This window comes from Simochromis diagramma, unplaced genomic scaffold (assembly GCF_900408965.1).
Source record: "Simochromis diagramma unplaced genomic scaffold, fSimDia1.1 OVJJ01000165.1, whole genome shotgun sequence".
Taxonomy (NCBI): Eukaryota; Metazoa; Chordata; class Actinopteri; order Cichliformes; family Cichlidae; genus Simochromis; species Simochromis diagramma.
Window position 1 is genome coordinate 1094554 of NW_024387467.1, and position 21292 is coordinate 1115845.

Here is a 21292-nt window from a genome sequence, read left to right on the forward strand (position 1 = left end):
GAGTAAACAGAAGCTCAGCCGACGCGAGGACGAGATCCTCTGGTAATACTGAGTCTTGTTTTTCAAGCAGTCATGGCTTCTTGTTCAGCTCAAAAGTAGTCGTTGCAAATAATCTCCTCCAAATTTACTGCATGATGAATATCTGTTTCGGGCCACATATAAAGCCATGAAAATATAACACGATTACCAGACATCACAACATTGTTGGGATTTGGTTTTAAAATGAATAAATAGTTTTTACACATTCTCCTACTGTTGAATCTGGAGAAACACCTGCGAGACCTAACAAGCTGCATTCACATTTAAAGTAGATTAAAGTAGATCACTGACCCTCATCAGGTCTGACTGTTAGCTAATTAGAGTTAATAAAGACTAACACAATATACATGAACAGAAACATGTACCAACAAAACACTCAGGGACTATCACACCTGACCATCAATACATCATTCAGTTCAGTTTTATTTATACAGCGACAAATCACAACAACAGTCGCCTCAAGGTGCTTTAAATTGTAAGGTCGACGCTACAATAACACACAGAGAGAAAAACCCAACAATCATATGACCCCCTGTGAGCAGCGCTTTGGCGACAGTGGGAAGGAAAAACTCCCTTTTAACAGGAAGAAACCTCCAGCAGAACCAGGCTCAGGGAGGGGCGGGGCCATCTGCTGTGATTGGTTGGTGTGAGAGAAGGAAGACAGGATAAAGACATGCTGTGGAAGAGAGACAGAGGTTAATAACAAGTATGATTCAGCGCAGAGAGGTCTGTTAACACATAGTGACTGAAGCAGAAACTCCCAGTGCATCATGGGAATCCCCGGCAGCCTACGTCTGTTGCAGCATAACTAAGGGAGGATTCAGGGTCACCTGGTCCAGCCCTAACTATATGCTTCAGCAAAAAGGAAAGTTTGAAGCCTGATCTTGAAAGTAGAGATAGTGTCTGTCTCCTGAATCCAAACTGGAAGCTGGTTCCACAGAAGAGGGGCCTGAAAACTGAAGGCTCTGCCTCCCATTCTACTTTTAAATACTCTAGGAACAACAAGTAGGCCTGCAGAGCGAGAGCGAAGTGCTCTAATAGGGTGATATGGTACTACAAGGTCATTAAGATAAGATGAATGATGTCATCGCACATTAGGGCCGAGTCCCATGGATGACACGCATTCAAGAATTTGTAACTTGAAGAAATGACTTTTCACTTCACATGCAGCTTTAGTTGTAAGGGGTCTCTGCAACAGCAGGTTGTCTTTTTAATGAGCCTTTACTGAGTGGGCACATCCTGCCTACTGAAGACCTTTAAATTGTCTTTGGCAACTTAAAAAATAAAGAGCTGTGACAGGTTTAATCCTCACATCCTACAGCAAACAACGTACAATAAAAATACAAAATCCTCTACAAAGCAAACCAATTTAGTTTTAGTCATAAAAATAGATTTCAGTTTGCAAACAACAAACGTCGCATCAGGATAAAGCGGACGTAATCGCTGTTCCCTGTGAGCAGGTGCGATACAGCAGGCCCTGGATGCGTCCTGTACACATCCACTCACATTATCTTCTCGAGTCATAATGTCAAAAACTTGTGACAAGAAGAAAGTTGCACTTCTTTATACACAGCCTCATTACTGCAACTTTTTGTATGTTGATATGGCGCAGCCTTTTTTACATCCAGTCTCCAATTAGTTTAGAATGCAGCAGCAGGACTTTTTAACTAGATCAAAACACAGACAGCACATTACTGAGATTCCTGCCTCCCTGCTCCGTTTCCCTGTTAGCTGTAGACTGAAGTTTGAACGCTTGTTCTCTGTTTACAGAGAAGTAAATGGTCTGAGCCTGGTATCTGTGAACTCCTGCCCCCGTACAACACAGTCAGACACCTAAGATCTCCAGACCAAAGCCTGCGTCTGTCCCACAGATACACAGGATTACGAGTGAAACACCAGAATCAATCATTATTTTTCACTGACTAAAAACACACCATCAGTTCTGCCTGACTCTGCCTGACTTCCAAACTAACGACTCAACCCCACAGGAAATCCTTTGCTGTGTTTTCAATCCACACCACCTTTGAAAGTATTTGAGGGTCAGGAATATTTGCATATTATACATTTATCTTCATTTATGGCAAATGAACATAATCTATAATCTGTGCAGAATTTTATTATAGAGCTCGTGACCTCCCATCATTATTTCATTGGAAACTTGTCAAAATATAGATATATACTGCGTGACCACCTGTAGGTTTACAGATGTGCTGCTTATAAGGTTGGAAATCTGCAGTCAGCTGGATGAGTGACGAAACATTTCTCTCACAACGCTGCGTCCAGATGAACACAATCAACTTCCTGGGATTTCCTAACCCGCAGGATTTAAAGTCACTTGTTGCACTTGTTGCATGCTCCGTTTGTTTATAGATGTATTTAAAGTACTTCTAAGTTTCTGATTCCAGGTTCCTACGTGAAACAAGAAGATATGAGAGATGGGGTGGACGCGAGCTTCAGGGCCATTATGTTGTCCCCCTGTAACATTTCCAGAGTCGTTTGAAGTATAAGGAATCCTACAATCAGCAAATAAAACTGCTGTTACTTTATGGGGTTTTTGAATATCACTCAATAAACTCAGTTTGTTTGTTTGTTGTTTATGTTTCAAGCTTTAATGTGTTTGAGAGCATTTCTCTGTACAACTATGGGAGTGTGTGCGCCAGATTTCAGCCCCTAGCTTTGAAAAATGTATTTTTAAATGCCAAAGATGGTGGTGCCAAACTATTGATTTTTAAGTGTAGCTGAAGTCAAGCTTGACTTTTGAAATCCCATCTTTCTGAGGTCATATTTGACCTAATAATATCTGCCTGACATGGATTAAATAGTCCTCTGGCTCCACTGAAAATTGTACTTTGAAAATATTTGTATGTGCACATTACAAAGAGCTCAAATTTATAAAGAAATGTATCACCATCCTACATGTTTTTCAGGGAGATCAGAGAGGGACCTGATGTGGAGTGGCCCAGCTGAATGTAGACGGTGACTTGCGTGGCTCCTAGTAAATGAAACCATTTAATGATTTGCCAGGTAACCCATTTGAGTTCAGCACTGCAGAAAGAAAAAGTCACCTTCCAGTAGAAGTGGCAGGAAGAGGACAGCTAAAGAAAGTTGTGTTTTTCTCCTCTCAAACGGTAACAGAAAGGCTCGCTGGAGTAAACACTCCTGCTCTCCGCTGTTTGTCTTTACTTGCCTAATCCTGCTGTCATGTTCGGTACCAGTCTCAAGCTGAGTAAAATGCCTGCAGGCTTTGAAAGAAAACCTACAAACCCTTCTAAAAAGTTTGACTTATCTGAGTGACTGCGTCTTCTTTGCTTTCTCCGTCTTCACTGTCCTACTTAACCCTTATTCTGCAGCAAGTTCAAAGAAAGCAGACAAAGAATGAGTGAAGTAAAATGCCGACAGTACTGTAGGAACAGATACCGGAGTGAATAATAAGCAGACTTCGCTCAAGTGAAATGCTGGTTTTAATTGTCACTGCTTCAAGATGCATCGTCTCTCATTTTCTCCTGAGATGAGACAGGATCAGCCAATCGCTGCAAACGATGTAACACATGGCAGCAGCTTTACCGGCACACAGCAACAATAAACTGCCTTACTGTAACACAGTCATTTTCTAGTCAAATTAGATGACAGGTTTTAAGAGGATGCCAAGAAAGGTTCGCCGAGATACACAGAGAGATGCGACTGCCAACCAGAACAGCTCCTCAATATGTTTTCATTTTGTGGACACTGAATGAATGCAGAGGGCGTTACTAATATATTTTGTGAGGTTTTTAGCTGTGGTATCAGCTGTAGCAGCAACAGCCTAACCAAGGTGATCCTTCTCCAATAATGTGTTCCAGCTCTTCCTCGGTGGATCCTGAGGTACTCCCACAGTTCAGACTGGATATACAACCCCTTCAACGTGTACTAGGTGTACTCAGCAGGTGAGAGCCTGCAAAAGCTCCACTTAAAGAACAGATTGGATGGACTGGCAGAAGCCAAGCTCTGTTTTACAGCTGTTATGTGGGCGTATGCATATTATAGAGCTCTGCTTTGCAAAGAAAAACATTCAAAATTCTGAATATCCTGCAACACACAAAAAGTTTACTCGGTAGGTGGTTGTAGAAGCTATTTTTTCTCCCGCTCCATCACAAACTGCACCAGTGAGCATCAACAGTCACCAGAGAGCAGGAGATCAAACTGCGAAACAGGCGTTCATTATTCTGGTTGCTACGCAACACAAAGTCTGACAGCAACTCCCAAATTCTCTCCTATTAATGATCTCGCCTATATAAAATTAGGATGTTGTTAAAAATAACATTTACAGTTAGTGCTGCTCTGATTGCACCTAATGAGGAAGATGAAGAGCTTGTGATGTGGATACATGGTGTCCGACAGGCTCAGTTCATCCAGTGTTTGTCTAAATACAGCATTCACTAGACTCACACTCAAGTAATGGACTTTATCTGCTTTTCAGCAGAGCACAGAAAACTGTTTTTCTTTCTCTCTGCACGCTCTGTGAAACCTGCCTGAAAACTGGGTTTCACCTTTGATCAACAACTGCACAGCTTCTAAATGGCGAATGATGCCGTTTATATTGAGTAGGAAATGACTTCTTCTTCTTCGCTTCATAAATTTTGGACTTTAAACTCAGAGTCAGACGGACAGACTCATTTACCAAAGCACTAATTATTGTGATGCAGTCTGTCTCTAAAGTCTGTTCATATAAACCACAGGAAAAGAGAAGCCGCACGCTTATGAACACAACTCAGATTGCACTGGCCAGCGTTCAAGAAAAGCGCAGCAGCTACATCCCATACAACACACATATCAGGGTGACAGAACATGACAGTGTGGCATCTCATCAGCAAATCCCCCTCGGCTAGCACAAGCACAGGAAGAGCAGAGAGGGAGGAAGAACAGAGGATCCTTGATACAGACTCGCTGGAGCGCTGAGCAGGTGAGCTCGCCGAGTCCTGAGACTTGTCATTAAGCTTTGTGATTCAGACTAACCTGTTACAGTCGTCTTTGAAATGCAGCAAGTTATGGTCATTAAAAAGTGTTGAAATGCTCGTGCATCTTCAAAAATTGCTGAATATAAAAAAAGTTCACATTGTTCTTAATTCAATTTTAAAAGTTTCATATATTCTATATATTTATTACAAGCATAGTCATTTTCATTTGATGGCTGTGGTTTATACCCCCTGAATATCAAAATCCTGTAATACTAATGAAAACAATCAATTACTCGTTTTTAATGAAGGCTGGCTCCATCGCTCTGGATGAGAGATGTGGTCAGAGGTTCACTCATGGTGGGCATGAACGTCGCGGTAATGTCTGGCTTCCTTTGAACTGTTTGCAGCCTGGTATGATTGTACAGCATCTTTAACGACTTTAAAAAACAATAATTGGGCGCCGTTTGAATTTATTTTGGATTTTCTCTAATACGCACAAGGTGAACAGCACTTATACAGTACAGGCTCAAATATACAACTCAAATACACCACTGCTAATATTTGGTTAAATATTCACCTCAACCGGTCGCAGCAGATGGCCCCGCCCCTCCCTGAGCCTGGTTCTGCTGGAGGTTTCTTCCTGTTAAAAGGGAGTTTTTCCTTCCCACTGTCGCCAAAGTGCTTGCTCATAGGGGGTCATATGATTGTTGGGTTTTTCTGTGTATGTATTATTGTAGGGTCTGCCTTACAATATAAAGCACCTTGAGGCGACTTGTTTGGTGCTGTATAAATAACATTGAATTGAATTGAAATGTCCCTTTAACTACACTTTCGGTGGCCATCAACAAGCTTCGGGCATAATTAACGTTGGATATTCAGCAATTCTTCCGAAGAGTTGACAGGTTCATTTAACCAAGTTTCCTGGCACACATTTGCAACAGTTTTGAGATCAGTGCTTTGGGACCATCGTCCCAGAAACTTAATGTTAGCCTACTTTAGTCCAAAATGGCAGTTTCACAATGTGAAACTAGCTTCACTGCGCAGAGTCACACTGGAGTTAAAACAGTTCATTACTGGTTCAGGTGTTGCTGGTGCACACCCTAACCCTTTCCCTCTGATTTCAAGGTGACGATACGGATCTTCTTCCAGACTTCCAGGCAAAACTGCGACATATCTGAGTGTAACACATGTGTAGTGTACATTTGTTTGAAATGATGAATTTAGAAATGTCTCCAAGAAACATTCCCAACTTGTGTAAATCTACACTTGCCACTCCTTGACAAGGAGAATTGCCAAAATGTTCTTGTCCATGAGGTGTAGTCAAACTTCTGACTACAACTAGAGTTTTTGTGTAGATTTCTTAAGTAATGGGTAAAGCTGGAATTGCAGTAGCCCAGCAACCTCACTAGTTGTTCAAACTACTCTAACTTCAGTTTCATTGATTACCTAAGATGCCCATTGGAAACCTAGCTCAGAGGGATTCACTCCTAGAACCTGAGCAATTACCTGTTGGCTTTGCTTTGTGACTAGTCCTTCTGGAGCTTCAGGTAGTTTAAAGGTTTTCTAAAGCACAAGTAACTAGAATTAGCTGTGCGGATTTAATGGTTTTAATCTTTGCTCAACAATCCTAGATATCTGAATACAGCTATAAATAGACCTCTCAAATCAGAACTGTACTGTGTAATTGTTTGATTGATTGAGTCAGAAGAACAAAATCATCGACTTGAAGAGACCGTGAGCAGGCAGTGCAGTTTAGTACACGAATGAATGAAAAACATCTACCATTCCAGGTAACTGAGTATTCATGCTAACTTTTTTAATAATTTGGGGATTATATGACAAACCCAACATACTTTCCACACCAGGTCAAACTCAACAATTAACTTTGCTGCACACAAACGACACCACAGATACCACACGGAAATACACAAGTAATCAGAATACTTCAAGGTTACCAACACATGAAGAAACTCAAACCGAGTCAGATACAGCACAGCATGCATCATGCAGTCACACTGAGACACATGGGGAAAGTCTCCTTGAAAACAAAACGCTATCAGGAATCAAAGATTACATCATGTGACCTCACGGTGCGTTTTAGTTCCCCTTCTCTCAGATTCTGTTTGTTTTGAGAGTACTTTTATTCATGTAGGTGCAGCCAGTGTATAAACACAGAGACGTGTGGTAATTCATTCTCTGACAGTGTTAGGGGTTACATGGAGAATAAAGTGTAGTGAAGACGTGTCCGGATGGTATGAATGGAAATAGCGCTCAGCAATTTGCAGCCATGCTGACGTAAACTGTCATTTGAGGAGAGACTGGAAAGTTGGTTTTGTTTTCTATGTATAATGTTGCCTTGTTTTGTTTCGCTAAACAGCCATTTTTATAAAAGCCACTTTCCTGAATCGGTTGCTGGCAACAATACTGCTCAGAAAGCAGCGGTGGATGACAGAAAAGCTAACAAGAATTAGTTCTGCAGAGTGTTATTAGCGGTTGTCACCGAGCTTAGAAGCGTCTGTGAGGCACCGGAAGAGACCTGGTTGTGTTGACATCACACATGAGTTGGGGAATATATAGTACGGGATATAATCTGGGAGCTAACGGCTGCACTCATTTCTGAAACAAGATGAATGCTGCAGTTTCTTGAAAAGGGGGATTTTCGCTGGATGTCCCAATTGAGTCAATCTTATTTAAGTAGAACTGGAGTGATAAGGCCAACACTGACTATGACAACAACATTAACTCAGATAGCTCTACCAGAGTTGTTAACAAAATGCTGCATTAGGTCTGAATGAGTGAAGAAAGTCACAGCTTTCAACACCTGGTGTAAAGAAGATTACCGATCGTGGCTAAAAGAGACATTTGGTTGGTTGATGGTGGTAGACGGGGAGGCCAGATTATTCTAGTTTTATGTTTTGCGTGAGAGAACGGCCTCTGGAAGTAAGAGAGCTATATACAGACAGCCTGTCAACCACAGATGGAACTAGGTTGGTTTCAAGACTGGTGGTTGATCTGCTAAAACTGGAACACCTGTGTAAGACTCTCACACCTAAAATGCTGATAAGAATCTGCAGTCATATTGTAGACTCGGTGCAAGACTTCATTTTTTTACCACAGTAACACCTGACTTGATGCTGACTCCTTAAAAATCCATTTCATCTATTGTGCTCATCCAACATCTGTAAAAGTGTCACGTCTGACTTTTTAAAGCAAGGAAACAACATCTAACATCTCAGCCTGGCTTTCATATACTGTGTGACAGTATATGTTGTTTGTTTGAATCATTAAGCCTTTCATTAACAAGATGGATTCAGGATGTAGTAAACAGATCCCAGAGTTTGGCAGACTAAAAGCTGGTCAGACAGGAAATCTGTAAGGTCACTGGCTTCATTTCTTTGGTAGCATAACTCCTTTGCTCTTTCACACATACAGTGCAGCAGGTTTCCATAGAAACTATGTGCACATTACGCAACCATAATGGACGCTGCTCGTGCTCATGTGATATTTAGCATCTGACACAAAGACGAAGGTCTACAGACATTTTTTCCATCGTGGCCGAACTGAAAACTGAGCTGGAAACAGTGGTGAGAATATCATGAAAGAAGATGCTGCAGCACATAATGAAACTTTTCTGCAGTTTCCAGGAGAGTTTGTACTTAAACATGTATGTGTGTATGTTTCAATGTTGGCTTCCTTTATCATGTAAACTCATGTGCTCGTCTCCTTGTACTGATTGATTGATTATACTAATATATGACTCACAAACATTCTCCAGTTAATTAGTTTCAATCTAAAGTTGTGCTTCTCATTTACGAAATGAAATCTTGAAAGCAAAAAAGTAGAGCAGCTGAGTGTAACTGACTTTAATAGAACGCATTTAGCTTATTTATTATTATTATTTATTATTTATTTTAGCTCATCTTCTGTTATAGATGGGAGGATATAATACAACACTCGCTTTAATAACTGTGTCCACGTGCCTACGAATAAACAGCAAGAATGAGCAGCAAATATCGATCAGACTTTATGTGGAAGAGAAACTAAGTCCACGTGAAATGTCTGAAGCTCATTGTTAAGACACACCACATGGAAGTGACTGTGTCACGGAGCCCATACTGTCTTCTTATTCTTATATCTGTGTGCTGTGTCTGGTGCTTGTGTGATGGAGTAAATATTCCATCAGGGACGGAGGACGACTGATGCCTTCAGCAGCCCTGCTGTCAGACGTTACCGCTGCTCTGGCTCTGCTCTGCGGAAACCTAAAAATGAATGTTGTTGTATTAACTGATATTTCCTAAGGTCAGACTTTGCATAGAAATGTTTCTACTGAAGGCTGAACCCACACTCGTTCACATTTTTACCACAGTTGTCTAGTGTAGAGCAAAACCTACATATGGTATAAACAGAAGTTTCAAGATTTTTTATTTTGAGATAACAAATCTTCATCAGCTAGAATGATGCGATTTGCTCGATTATGTTATTTGTCTAACCTTCCATCTTCTTCTAACACGTTTACCTATTACCAAGTCGGCCTGCAGTGTGAGAGCGAAGTGCTCTAATAGGGTGATATGGTACTACAAGGTCATTAAGATAAGACGGGGCCTGATTATTTAAGACCTTGTATGTGAGGAGCAGGATTTTGAATTCTGGATTTAACAGGAAGCCAAAACAGGAGAAATCTGCTCTCTCTTTCTAGTCCCTGTCAGGACTCTTGCTGCAGCATTTTGGATTAGCTGAAGGACTTTTCAGGGAGTTTTTTAGGACTTCCTGATAATAATGAATTACAGTCGTCCAGCCTGGAAGTAATAAAAGCATGAACTAGTTTTTCAGCGTCACTCTGAGACAGGATATTTCTAATTTTAGAGATGTTGTACAAATGGAAGAAAGCAGTCTTACATATTTGTTTAATATGTGCGTTGAAGGACATGTCCTGGTCAAAAATGACTGCAAGGTTCCTCACAGCGTTACTGGAGGCCAAGGTAATGCCATCCAGAGTAAGAATCTGCTTAGAGACCATATTTCTAAGATGTTCAGGGCCGAGTACAATAACCTCAGTTTGATCTGAATTAAGAAGCAGAAAGTTAGCGGCCATCCAGGTCTTTATGTCTTTAAGACATTCCTGCAGTTTAACTCATTGGTGTGTGTTATCTGGCTTCATGGACAGATAGAGCTGGGTGTCATCAGCATAGCAGTGTAAATGTATGCTATGTCTTCTAATGATGCTGCCTAAGGGAAGCATGTATAATGTAAACAGAATTGGTCCTAGCACTGAACCCTGTGGAACTCCATAATTAACCTCAGTGTGTGAAGAGGACTCTCCATTTACATGCACAAACTGGAGTCTATTAGATAGATATGATACAAACCACTGCAGCACAGTACCTGTAATACCTACAGCATGTTCTAATCGCTCTAATAGGATATTATGGTCGACAGTATCGAACGCTGCGCTGAGGTCTAGCAGGACAAGCACAGAGATGAGTCCACTGTCAGAGGCCAGAAGAAGATCATTTGTAACCTTCACTAAAGCTGTTTCTGTGCTGTGATGAGCTCTGAAACCTGACTGAAACTCTTCAAATAAACCATTCCTCTGCAGATGATCTGTTAGCTGTTTGACAACTACTCTTTCAAGGATGTTTGATATGAAAGGAAGGTTGGAGATTGGCCTATAATTAGCTAAGACTGCTGGGTCTAGAGATGCTTTTTGAGTAAAGGTTTAACTACAGCCAGCTTGAAGGCCTGTGGTACATAGCCGATCATTAGAGATAGGTTGATCATATTTAAGATCGAAGCATTAATTAATGGCAGGACTTCTTTGAGCAGTTTTGTAGGAATGGGGTCTAAAAGACGTTGAGGATTATTCTGGATGCTTCTATCAGTAGTAGTCAATAACCCAACTAAGGTATTCTAGTTTTTCTATAAAGTTAAATAAAACTGCACTCAAAGATAATAGAACAACAGAACAAGTCAGTAATATTTTGGCCAATAGTCACACTTTTTACTGCAGATGTCTTTGTAGACACACTCACTCTGGATGCTCTCATATTGAGGCTATGCACACCATAGAAATCAATATTACCAAGATGAACCTTTCAGGGGGATTCTTAACCAACCAAAACGTTCAAGCTAATAAAAAAATAATCAGTTTCATTAACAACAAAAGGAAAAACTAAATTTTTAAATGTTCTTGATTACTGTGAACATTCGGCTTTCACTGCTACAGGAGTCTGTTTTCCGATTAAAACTAGAATACAAAAGTGTTGAGCAAGCTTTTATTTCCCATGTGTCTCTGAGCCAAACAAGTGTAGAACATAAAGCCCGACATTTTACTACCAACCTGCAGTCCCACAGGTATAGGATGAAGAGAGCAGAAGTCCTAAAGGTAAAGATAAGAGCAGGAATGTAGAAGGAAACGCACTCACGCACAGACACGGAGCTTAATTAGCTTTACTCCAACTTTTAAAAAGAGTTTTCGTGCTTCTTCACGATTTTGTGTCACTGCACTTTTCTATTTAATAACACAGAACAATGACCCTTTCATCTCAACATATCTCCTCTGCCACTCTTGTTCTCTCTTCTTCTTCTTACCTCTTGTAATCGCTGGATGTGTTCTCTGCAGGTCTCTAAGTCACTGTCACCAGGAACCACGATCAGTCCCAGAGGAATGGCTGGAGATACAGAGGAACAGGACAATTATCCACCAGCACTTTGATATCTACTTATACACTCTGCAGTCCTCAGGACCCTGAGAGTCTAATTCTGGTCATGTAGCAGCGTGACTCAGAGCTGGGATCGCACTTAAATGGTACAAAGTATACATGTGAGCGGTCGGCAGTACTGTGGTTCCTATGGGCCAAACTGGGAACTGCGAACTGTTTCCCCCACTGTAAGTAAACACCTTCATTCATTTAACGTAAGAATTTAATTTCCCTCTGACAAAACAAGCAGCACAAGCAGGAGCAGAAGACGTTTTCTTTAAAATGAGTCATTGAGTCCGTAAAATGACAACATATTGGACAACTGCACATCAGATGGTTTTCATCCAGGGCCAGAATTTAGTATTTAGTGCCAAATTGATAATGGCACCAGTAACTTTTATTTTAATAAATAAGCCTGACCAAGCTGGCTTCCCATCAGTAAGCCGATGTGGATGCTGAAAGAAAAAAAAGTGCCCCACGAGGCAGCCCAGGCCAGCAGCCTGCACCAGCACAACACTGCTGGCTGAACATCACACAGCTCATTGTGCTGGAAAAGCTGTCAGACTGCGTGAAGAGACTTGAACCCACACACACACACACACACACACACACACACACACACACACACACGCACGCACACACACACACACGCACACGCGCACACGCACACGCGCACACGCACACACACACACACACACACACACACACACACACACACACGCGCACACGCACACGCACGCACACACACACACACACGCACACACGCACACACGCACACACACACGCACACACACACGCACACACACACGCACACACACACGCACACACACACGCACACCCACACGCAACACCGCCACACACACGCACGCACGCACGCACGCAAACACGCACACACACACACACACACACACACACACACACACCTCAGCGAGGGAGACAAAGTCGACGGTTGCTTCACTAACAGCAGCCCAGTGAAAGCTTGACAGGTTCAAGAAAAGTGTGGCTTGTTTACTTTTTTGCTAATTGACTTCTCTCACAATATTTCTAGAAAGCAGGCGCGGACAGCGGTCTATTAGCCAGACACACCTTCAAACAGTCACCACAGCGCTGCTTTCAAAGGCAGCTGCTGCATTTGTAGCCGCACACACTGACCTTTTCAAGTAACAGACAAGGCAAAAACATGTAGAACCAGTAAAACAGGCAGATTGTTTTCCAGGGAAACTGTGAAGCTTCAGACAAAGAGAAGAACGCCTTCGTTCTCAGACTGCAGTGTTTACCTCCAGTTAGCCATAATTCCAACACTTCTAAAGATCCCTGCTAGTGTTTGGAAGTGTTAGTGCGATTTACAACAGTACTACTGCACTGCTAACTTTACGCTTCTATTCTCTTTCTATTGTGCTGTTTTCAGTGGTTTCGATTCAGCAGCTTGCACATTCGCAATTTCTCTTCTCTTTTATTTCCTATTGACTCGGCGCCTGACTGGAAACGCAGTCACAGCTTACAGATAATAAGCTACAACTAAAAGTGAGCTGCTGTTTTCACATTTCACAGAGGGTAGTAACAATAAATGTAATGAAACCGTATAGTTATTAAACATCCTTCAACCTTTATTAAGAGTCTCTATTCTGTGCTTAGCGTGCACACAGAGCCACAGGAGTGGCATTGAGATGATACACTGAGCCTCTGGCTATGAAATGTTTTTCTTTTTTGAATCGTCTCCCTGAGTGTGACACATCTACAAGCTGAGAGCAGTGATGGACTTACATAATGAAAACTTCTGCAAGCGAGAACAGAGAACGAGGCATAAAATATGACGCTAATTATCTGAAACCAAAACATGCTGGAAATATATTGAAAACAAAGCAATGAGGTAATGCCACTATGAATTCTTAATAAGCAATGAAAAATATTAATATCGATATTTCCACTTTGGGCAAAGACCTGCAATCATATGTTGTCTTTGCAAATGAAACACATAAAATTTACCATTATTACCAGTTTACAGTGTTATGAAACGTGCTGTTTGTAACAACAAAGGTAACAGCGCCACCATGTGGTCTGACATAGCACTGCATGTGCACGGCTGCAAAGCCCACTGACTGTAATTGTCTCTAATGAGGAAGATCATAGAGCCGTCCCTTTCTATATTCCTGCAACATCGGAGACGTGCGCTGTTCTCTGCTGTCTGTGCAGCATGAACTGAAACGAGGAGGTCTGACGCGAGCACAGCGATGAGGAACGACTGAGATGGCTGAAAATGAGCATGTTGACCTTCACGCCTCTTCTCCACCTTTCAATCACTGAGCAGTTTTTATTTCCTTGTCAGCCTGAAGATGCTGCTGTCATTCAGCTACGCTACATAAGCCGACGGTTTATTGAATCTGCCAACGTGCCAACTTTTCATTTAATTACATATTTTTAAAAAGTTGGTGTGTGGCAGGTTCATCACTATGTACTCCTGTCCCTACTTCTTTGAGCTGATGTTATCAAATTCAGTTACTTGCATCCCAGCCAGCAGGAAATTCAGCCAAATTCCAGGTGTTTGAGTGTTGTGTTGGCCAATCAGCAACACTTTACTCTACTTGTGACATTATGAGTGAAGCGTGCATATGAAGACAGAAGCAGAATGCGTCAGCAATGTGACTGAGTGGACACACAGATGTTAGTGAGGGCGTCTCTCCTTACACGCTTGCCGTAGTTTGTCCTTGTCGTAGTGCAGAGCCTCGTAGTCACTCATGCTGATCCGGCTGACTCTGATCCTCAGCCTCTCCGGGACCGGCTGCTGACTGAGACACAAACACGGCCCAAAGACTTTTAGCAAATGCTCAGTGAAACCCGCACGTGTCATATAACACACGCTGCTCACATGGTAGGATTTGGCTGCTGCTGCAGTGAGTGACTAAAAAGAACGTACTCGTTGAGGTGTGGTATAGAGGTTCGCCGTTTGGTTTTCTGAACCATATTGGCCTGGTTTCTGAGGCTGATATGGATGACTGATGGAGCAAGTCTGCAAGGTTCACCGTCCACCTAAAAGCAATACAAACGCAATAGCCTCAATCAAAAACGCAATCAGCTAAGCAGCCCCAAACCCACAGATACCCAAATGTACTTAGACATCAGCAGAAGACTGAGGTGTTACTTGAGAGCCAGTCAGTGGGAACGATGGGTACAAGTGTAAACAGGAAGCAGGTTCAGTGACAGTGCTGGATGTTACCTCAGCCCAAAGGTGTACATTCAATATTAAAAAGCACATGGCTACAGAACGAGGCTCATGTGCACCATTTACCTGCACCGGGAGAGGTTTAGTAGTGGTGAGGATCACTTCTCTGCACTGGTTCAACCTCTCACCATGACCTCCAACCTGAAGAGTAGCCTACACACACACACACACACACACACACACACACACACACACACACACACACACACACACACACACACACACACACACACTTAGAACAACTTGAGTTCAGACTGCTTGGAATACAGTGCTTTTACACAACACTCCCACTTATGGGGGAAGTTTCAAATCACTAAGTCCTATTAAAGCTCCTATTAAAGAGCTCTGCATCAAAGGACTTCAGCTGTACAACATAATAATAATAATTATGTAATAATTAGGACAGATCCTTGCTTCTATCAGAAAACGTAAACAGAAAAAGCTAAATGTAGACCTGTCCCATCGAAGTGAAACTCTAAGTTCAACCAGGAGGCTCCACCTGAAACATCTGCAGCCCACAACAAACATTACCAGCTGGTTAACTGGTGAGTTTAAATTGGCCATAGAGCTGAATTCAAGCATGAATAGCAGCCTCTGATAATAAAATAACCTGACGTTGACGTATCAGGTCAGGAGAATGGGCAGACTGCTTCGAGCTGATTGGTAAATGACCACATGTTACAACCAAGGATACAGAAGAGCATCTCTGAATGCACAACACACTGAACCTCGAAGCAGCCGGGCTATAGTAGCAGAACACAGCTTTTGCCCCTCTATCAACCAAGAACAGGAAGTTGAGTGTACACTTTGCAAAGGCTCACACTGGACAGCCAGACTGGAAGACGATGCCCGGCGTGATGTTGATGACACAGTGTGGTGTAAAGAACAAAGAGCACAGTTCCATCCTGCCTGGTTTAAACCGTTCGAGCTGCTGCTGGTACATATCCCCTCGCCACCCTTTGGGTCCCAAGTTCCAAACAAGCATTGTTTAAACTCCACAGCCTGCCAGAGTATTGTTGCTGACCACGGGGTCCTCAAACATGAAGGTGGGTTCACTGTACTCATCAGCCCCACAGCACCTTTGTGATGTACTGAATGGGGTTTGGGATCAAGAACAGGCAGCTGACAGATCTGCAGCAGCTATGTGATGCTATCATGTGAATATGATGATGTTTCCATCTCTTTGCTGTATCTATGTGGTAGTAGCAAGGTGTACCTAATAATCGGTCATAATTCTGTAATTATGACAAATTTTTAGATGCGTTCTAAATCAAAAACAAAACTGAACACAAGACAAAGGCTCTCAGGTGGGAGCTGGTCATCCTCCTTTGTAACCATGGTTACCAGGACACAGAGAGAACGCCATACCAGTGAAGTCATCGTGAATCCGATGACTTCGATGTATCCGTCGTCATGGCGTTGAGGTTCAAAGTCATGATGCTCACTGGGGTTACCCCACGGTGTGGTGCCTGCACAATACCTGGGAACACAACAAGTACCATCACGAACACAGAAACACCTGCTTCAACGTGAGTGTCCAACGCTCTTTATTTGTTTGAATGAACGTTGCTCAAACACCACAGCTGCAGTTCTCTTATGATATTTACAGCGGCTCTGCTTCTCTTTAATCTGAGTAGGAAATGTGCCTTTGGACTCTCGCCATTAATGTAACAACACATGACAAACACAACATACTTTTGTAACCAAAGCTCTCCTGATAGGGCTGACTTAGGATCTAGTACCCTTTATATTTGTTAATGCTGCACACCCAGCAGCCTGACTGACATGTATGTCTTTGTGTTACTAGTCGCAGCTTACATAGATGGTAATGTGTACAAGTAGCAGTTTTCTGTCAGTACACTGACTGACCTGGGGATGTTGAGGAAGACCAGGCACTGTAGCTTCAAGTCCTGAACCTTTGATGTTAAATCTGTCCCATCACACTGCAGAGGGAGACAAAGAGAGGAAGAGACATACAGATGGACTTAAACTCATCACTTTGGCATCATCGTGGAAAAAGTCCTAAAATGCCAAAGAGAAGCACAAAGACTAACCGCCTCACTCAGCTGATCCTTACTCACACTTCCCCACATAGCAAAACTGGTATGGCTCGGATCCGGCCCACACAATGTGCTTACACATGGCCCACATACTGCAAAGAATGACGGCCCTTTGGGGGCCCAGATCAGGTTTGCCAGAGGTGGCCCACACATAGGCCAGCACAAGGCCAGTTGCAGACACACTGGTGGTCCTGAGCTGGCCCATGTGTGGATTACCTCTGGCAAACCTGATCTGGGCCACCAAAGGCAGTATGTGGGCCATCTGTAGGTGGTGTGCAGCCACGGGCCAGCTGCAGACACACTGCTGGCCCAGATGGCAGCCTAATCTGTGCCTTAATCAAGCCATGTAATAACAACATGCGCCAGAACATGCAAAACAGTGCAAACATAACATGACGAAACTCTGTTCAGACAGTGAATGGACTGATTCTTATATAGAGCTTTTCTTCTGTCCCAATTACTCAAAGTGCTCTATACAACATGCCACACTCACCCAATCACACACTTCCTCTAAACTGAGTGCTTCCTAACTACATTCATACACATTCACACTCTCGACATGCAGACTGGAGGAGCCAGGGATCGAACCACTAACCTTCTGATCAGTAGGTGACCTGCTCTACCTCCTGAGCTTCAGCCACCCACTGGCACTCACTAGGTTTTGGATAAAGTGTACACTCACAAACCTGTCAAACCTGCATTTGAAACGTTGGCTACCATAGCAGTATAGTATTGCAACACGGCATTTGGGTCTTCTAACTAAAATAGGAACATAAATAGTGCCTCATTTCCAGACCTGACATACACCCTGCCCTGACACCAGTCAGTCAGAAGTGCCAGCTTGGTGCCAGATCCGGGCCAGACCTGCTTGCTATGTGGGCCAGAGTTAATGATACCTGCTGGAGTGTCCATAAACCTCTGACTGGGTGTGTGCACACACTGCAGTTACTAATGATAAGTACTCTCTTGCTTGGGCCATACTCTACTGTATCTGATTACAGTGTATAAGATCTGAATCGGACAGACAGAGGTTTGGCTGACAGCTACTCACCACCACTTTGATGTGCTTTGACAGGTCTTTGGAGCTTCCCATCAGGAAATCTGAGAATGCCGTCTGTGTGAGACAAGCAGGAGTGCATCATGAAATCAAAGCAGGCCCTTATTCTTTGCTTATTGGTTGCACCAGTCACACAGACATGATTGACTGATTGGAACAGAGTTTGAAAAACGAGCAGTGGTCCTTTAAGTTGGATCATTATTAAAGACACATGCTTCCAACATGATTTTAAACTTGAGGGTAAACTCACCCCAGCGTAGAACATCTTATTCCTGAAACGACTGTTAAACTTCTCTGGGTTGGCCTCTGAAACAGTCACAGACAGACAGTAAATGAAGCACATGCTCCTCATCCAGAGCCACCAAACAACAAGTCAGAATGTGAATCTTTGTGTCACAGTGGTGTTTGTACCTCTCGACTCGTGAAATTCAAGAGTCACGTGGGCATCAAATCCAAGGCTGAAGTAATTGTTGAAAACATCCAAAGGAAGCTGAGACCATGCAGACACACACACAGGTTAGCTGAGGTCACATTGGTAAAGCCATTGCTTGAGAGTGTGTGTGTGTGTGTGTGTGTGTGTGTGTGTGTGTGTGTGTGTGTGTGTGTGTGTGTGTGTGTGTGTGTGTGTGTGTGTGTGTGTGTGTGTGTTGCAAGGAGCTTGGAAAGAAAGCATCTGGAGTTCTTTACATTTCTTGAAGATGTTTCACTTGTCATCTGAGAAGCTACTTCAGTTCCAAAACCAAATGGTAGAGAGTCCCAGGTATGTGTGTGTGTCCATGTGCGTGTTTGTGCGTGTCCATGTGCGTGCGTATGCACTGACCTTATCAGTTTGCTGTTCATCTGGCTCAGCCCCTGCACTGTGGTTTGGTTCAACCAGGAGGTTCCACCTGTCTAGCTGGACAACTGTTCCCTCCTCCACATGAGACAGGATCTTAGACAGAGGTTCATCCGTGTAGCCCTGAATGCATTCACATACAGAAATGCACGCACAAATATACAGATATGTGACACATTTAAGGAAAATTCTGAGGGTTCACCTTCATCATAGCATGCTTTCCAGCGTGCAAACATCCGCAGAGCACAAAATTAAAATACATCAAAATAAATAAAAAGCTATGGCCCCTCCTGTGGCTGATTATGTGCCTATGTTTAAGGCACCACCACAAACCAAAATAAATTTGGGGAGAATGTTGTTCCATCCATCCAGCACTTTGCAGACACTTGTAGAATTCATGCCAAGTCAAAGGCTCACTAAAACACTTTGCATGGCTTTTTTACTTCATTCTTTACTTTTAAAAAAACAGTCACTTCCAAAATCAAACGCTACAGGAGGTGAAACTCAGGGTTAATCCAAACCTATAAACAGACTGGAGGTAAATCTAAACGTAAAAACATGGCACACACACAAGAGTTAGAAGACATGATAAATGTTGATACAAAGGAGTTTGATTTCCAGCAGCCAGCGACTGGAGTCTGGAATTTATTCATGTTAGATGTGTGTGTGTTTCTTAGTTTGTACCCACCCCTCCCCAGTTAAGGGTCCTAGCAAGGTCATTTCCTGTCCCAAGTGGTAACACAGCAACCGGAGGCTGGGGGGTTAATGCCAGTTCATCAAGACAGGATAGGATCCAACCCACCTGGTTCAATGCACACACACACACACACACACACACACACACACACACACACACACACAAAATGACTTTAACACCACAACCGCATTAATGTGGCAAATCTCCGTTAGCGAGTTAACGCAGTCTGCCCTGTGCGTGGGGCTGTACAGCATTAACACGTTAACGAGCTAACCGCGCTAACGGTTGTTTAGCCGCTTGTTTAGCTTGTCAACGCGAGGGGGGAGACAAAGAGCGATTCAAAAGACCACTATGAGTAGAACATTGAGGAAACAGTTCACACTGCACGGGATAGGGTTACCGGGGCCCCACCCTGGAGCCAGTCCTCGGGAGGATCCTCGAGGCAAGCGTCTGGTGGTCGGGCCTTAGTCCATGGGGCAGGTGCAGCTCGACAAAGGACATGGGCCCATCCTCCTGTAGGCCCACTACCCGCACGAGGCACTGTTGGAGTCGGGTGCAAGGTGTGTCGGGTGGCAGCCAGGAGCAGGCCCTGGCAGACCAATCCCTGACTACCAAAACTAGTGACTGGGACATGAAATGTCACCTCCCTGGTCGGGAAGGTATAGTCGGGCTCACCTCAATGCACAGCTTGGGCTCTGGAACCAGTCTCCTGGAGAGGGGTTGGACTCTGTCTTAGTCTGGAGTTGCCCCTGGTGAAAGGCAGCGGGCTGGGGTGGGTATCCTAGTATCCCCTTGGCTTGCTGCCTCTACGTTGGGGTTTCTCCCGGTGGACGAGAGAGTTTGCTCCCTGCGCCTACGGGTCGGGGAACGGGTACTGACTGTGGTCTGCACTTATGGGCCAAACAACGGTTCAGAAACCCAGCCTTCTTGGAATCCCTGGGTGGAGTGCTTGAGGGTGCTCCACCTGGAGACTCTGTTGTCCTACGCGGAGACTTCAACACTCATGTAGGCAATGACAGGGGGACCTGGAGGAGCATGATTGGGAGGAACACGAGCGCTGTTTTGTTATTGGACTTCAGTACAAACCACAGTTTGTCCATAACAAACTCGATGTTCGAACATAAGGACGTCCAAAAGTGCACGTGGCACCAAGACACCCTAGGCCGCAGGTCGATGATTGATTTTAGAATCGTATCACCAGACCTGCGGCATATCTTCTGGCCAGTCGGGTGAAGAGAGGGGCAGAGGTGTCAACTGATCACCACCTGGTGGTGAGTTGGATCAGGTGGCGGGGGAGGATACTGGACAGACCTGGTGTAGCAGAGGCCCTGGACCACAAGATCTTCAACTCACACCTCCGGCAGAGCTTCAATAAGTCTGAATGGGCCATGTTCAGCACCTCCATTGCCCAAGCTGCTGCACTGAGCTGCAGACACAAGGCAGTTGGTGCATAGTACGGGTGGAGTATTGATGACTGCAACTGAGAACATTGTCGGGCGGTAGAAGGAATACTTCTACCGCCCGACGAGGGGGACGAGTCAGTTTATCTCTGGGGGTGATGTCACTGAGGCAGTGAAACTGCTCCTTGGTGGCAGGGCAATGTGGTGGATGAGGTTCGCCCTGAGTTCCTGAAGGCTCTGGATCTTGTAGGGCTGTCCTGGTTGACACGCCTCTACAATGTTGCATGGAGGTCAGGGGCAGTACCTCTAGATTGGCAGACTGGGGTGGTTGTTCCAACTATAGGGGGATCAC

At 43.7% G+C, this 21292-nt stretch overlaps 1 protein-coding gene across 6 annotated transcripts in view; it reads right to left on the reverse strand.

Moving 5' to 3' along the window:
• LOC120723441 (diacylglycerol kinase zeta-like) overlaps positions 1-21292 on the reverse strand; it is an 89166-nt gene that overhangs the window by 22375 nt on the left and 45499 nt on the right. For 4 of the 6 annotated variants that reach the window (XM_040014869.1, XM_040014866.1, XM_040014867.1 and 1 more), the window contains 12 exons: positions 19532-19645; positions 18829-18966; positions 18420-18498; positions 18259-18314; positions 18003-18065; positions 16761-16834; positions 16260-16371; positions 14958-15044; positions 14586-14698; positions 14357-14457; positions 11562-11641; positions 11311-11349 (listed from right to left, as the gene is read on the reverse strand). In XM_040014869.1, coding sequence (XP_039870803.1) covers positions 11311-11349; positions 11562-11641; positions 14357-14457; positions 14586-14698; positions 14958-15044; positions 16260-16371; positions 16761-16834; positions 18003-18065; positions 18259-18314; positions 18420-18498; positions 18829-18966; positions 19532-19645 — 1056 coding nt within the window. The remainder of the gene's footprint in view (positions 1-11310; positions 11350-11561; positions 11642-14356; positions 14458-14585; positions 14699-14957; positions 15045-16259; positions 16372-16760; positions 16835-18002; positions 18066-18258; positions 18315-18419; positions 18499-18828; positions 18967-19531; positions 19646-21292) is intronic. The other 2 variants (XM_040014868.1, XM_040014865.1) reach the window with 1 other exon arrangement.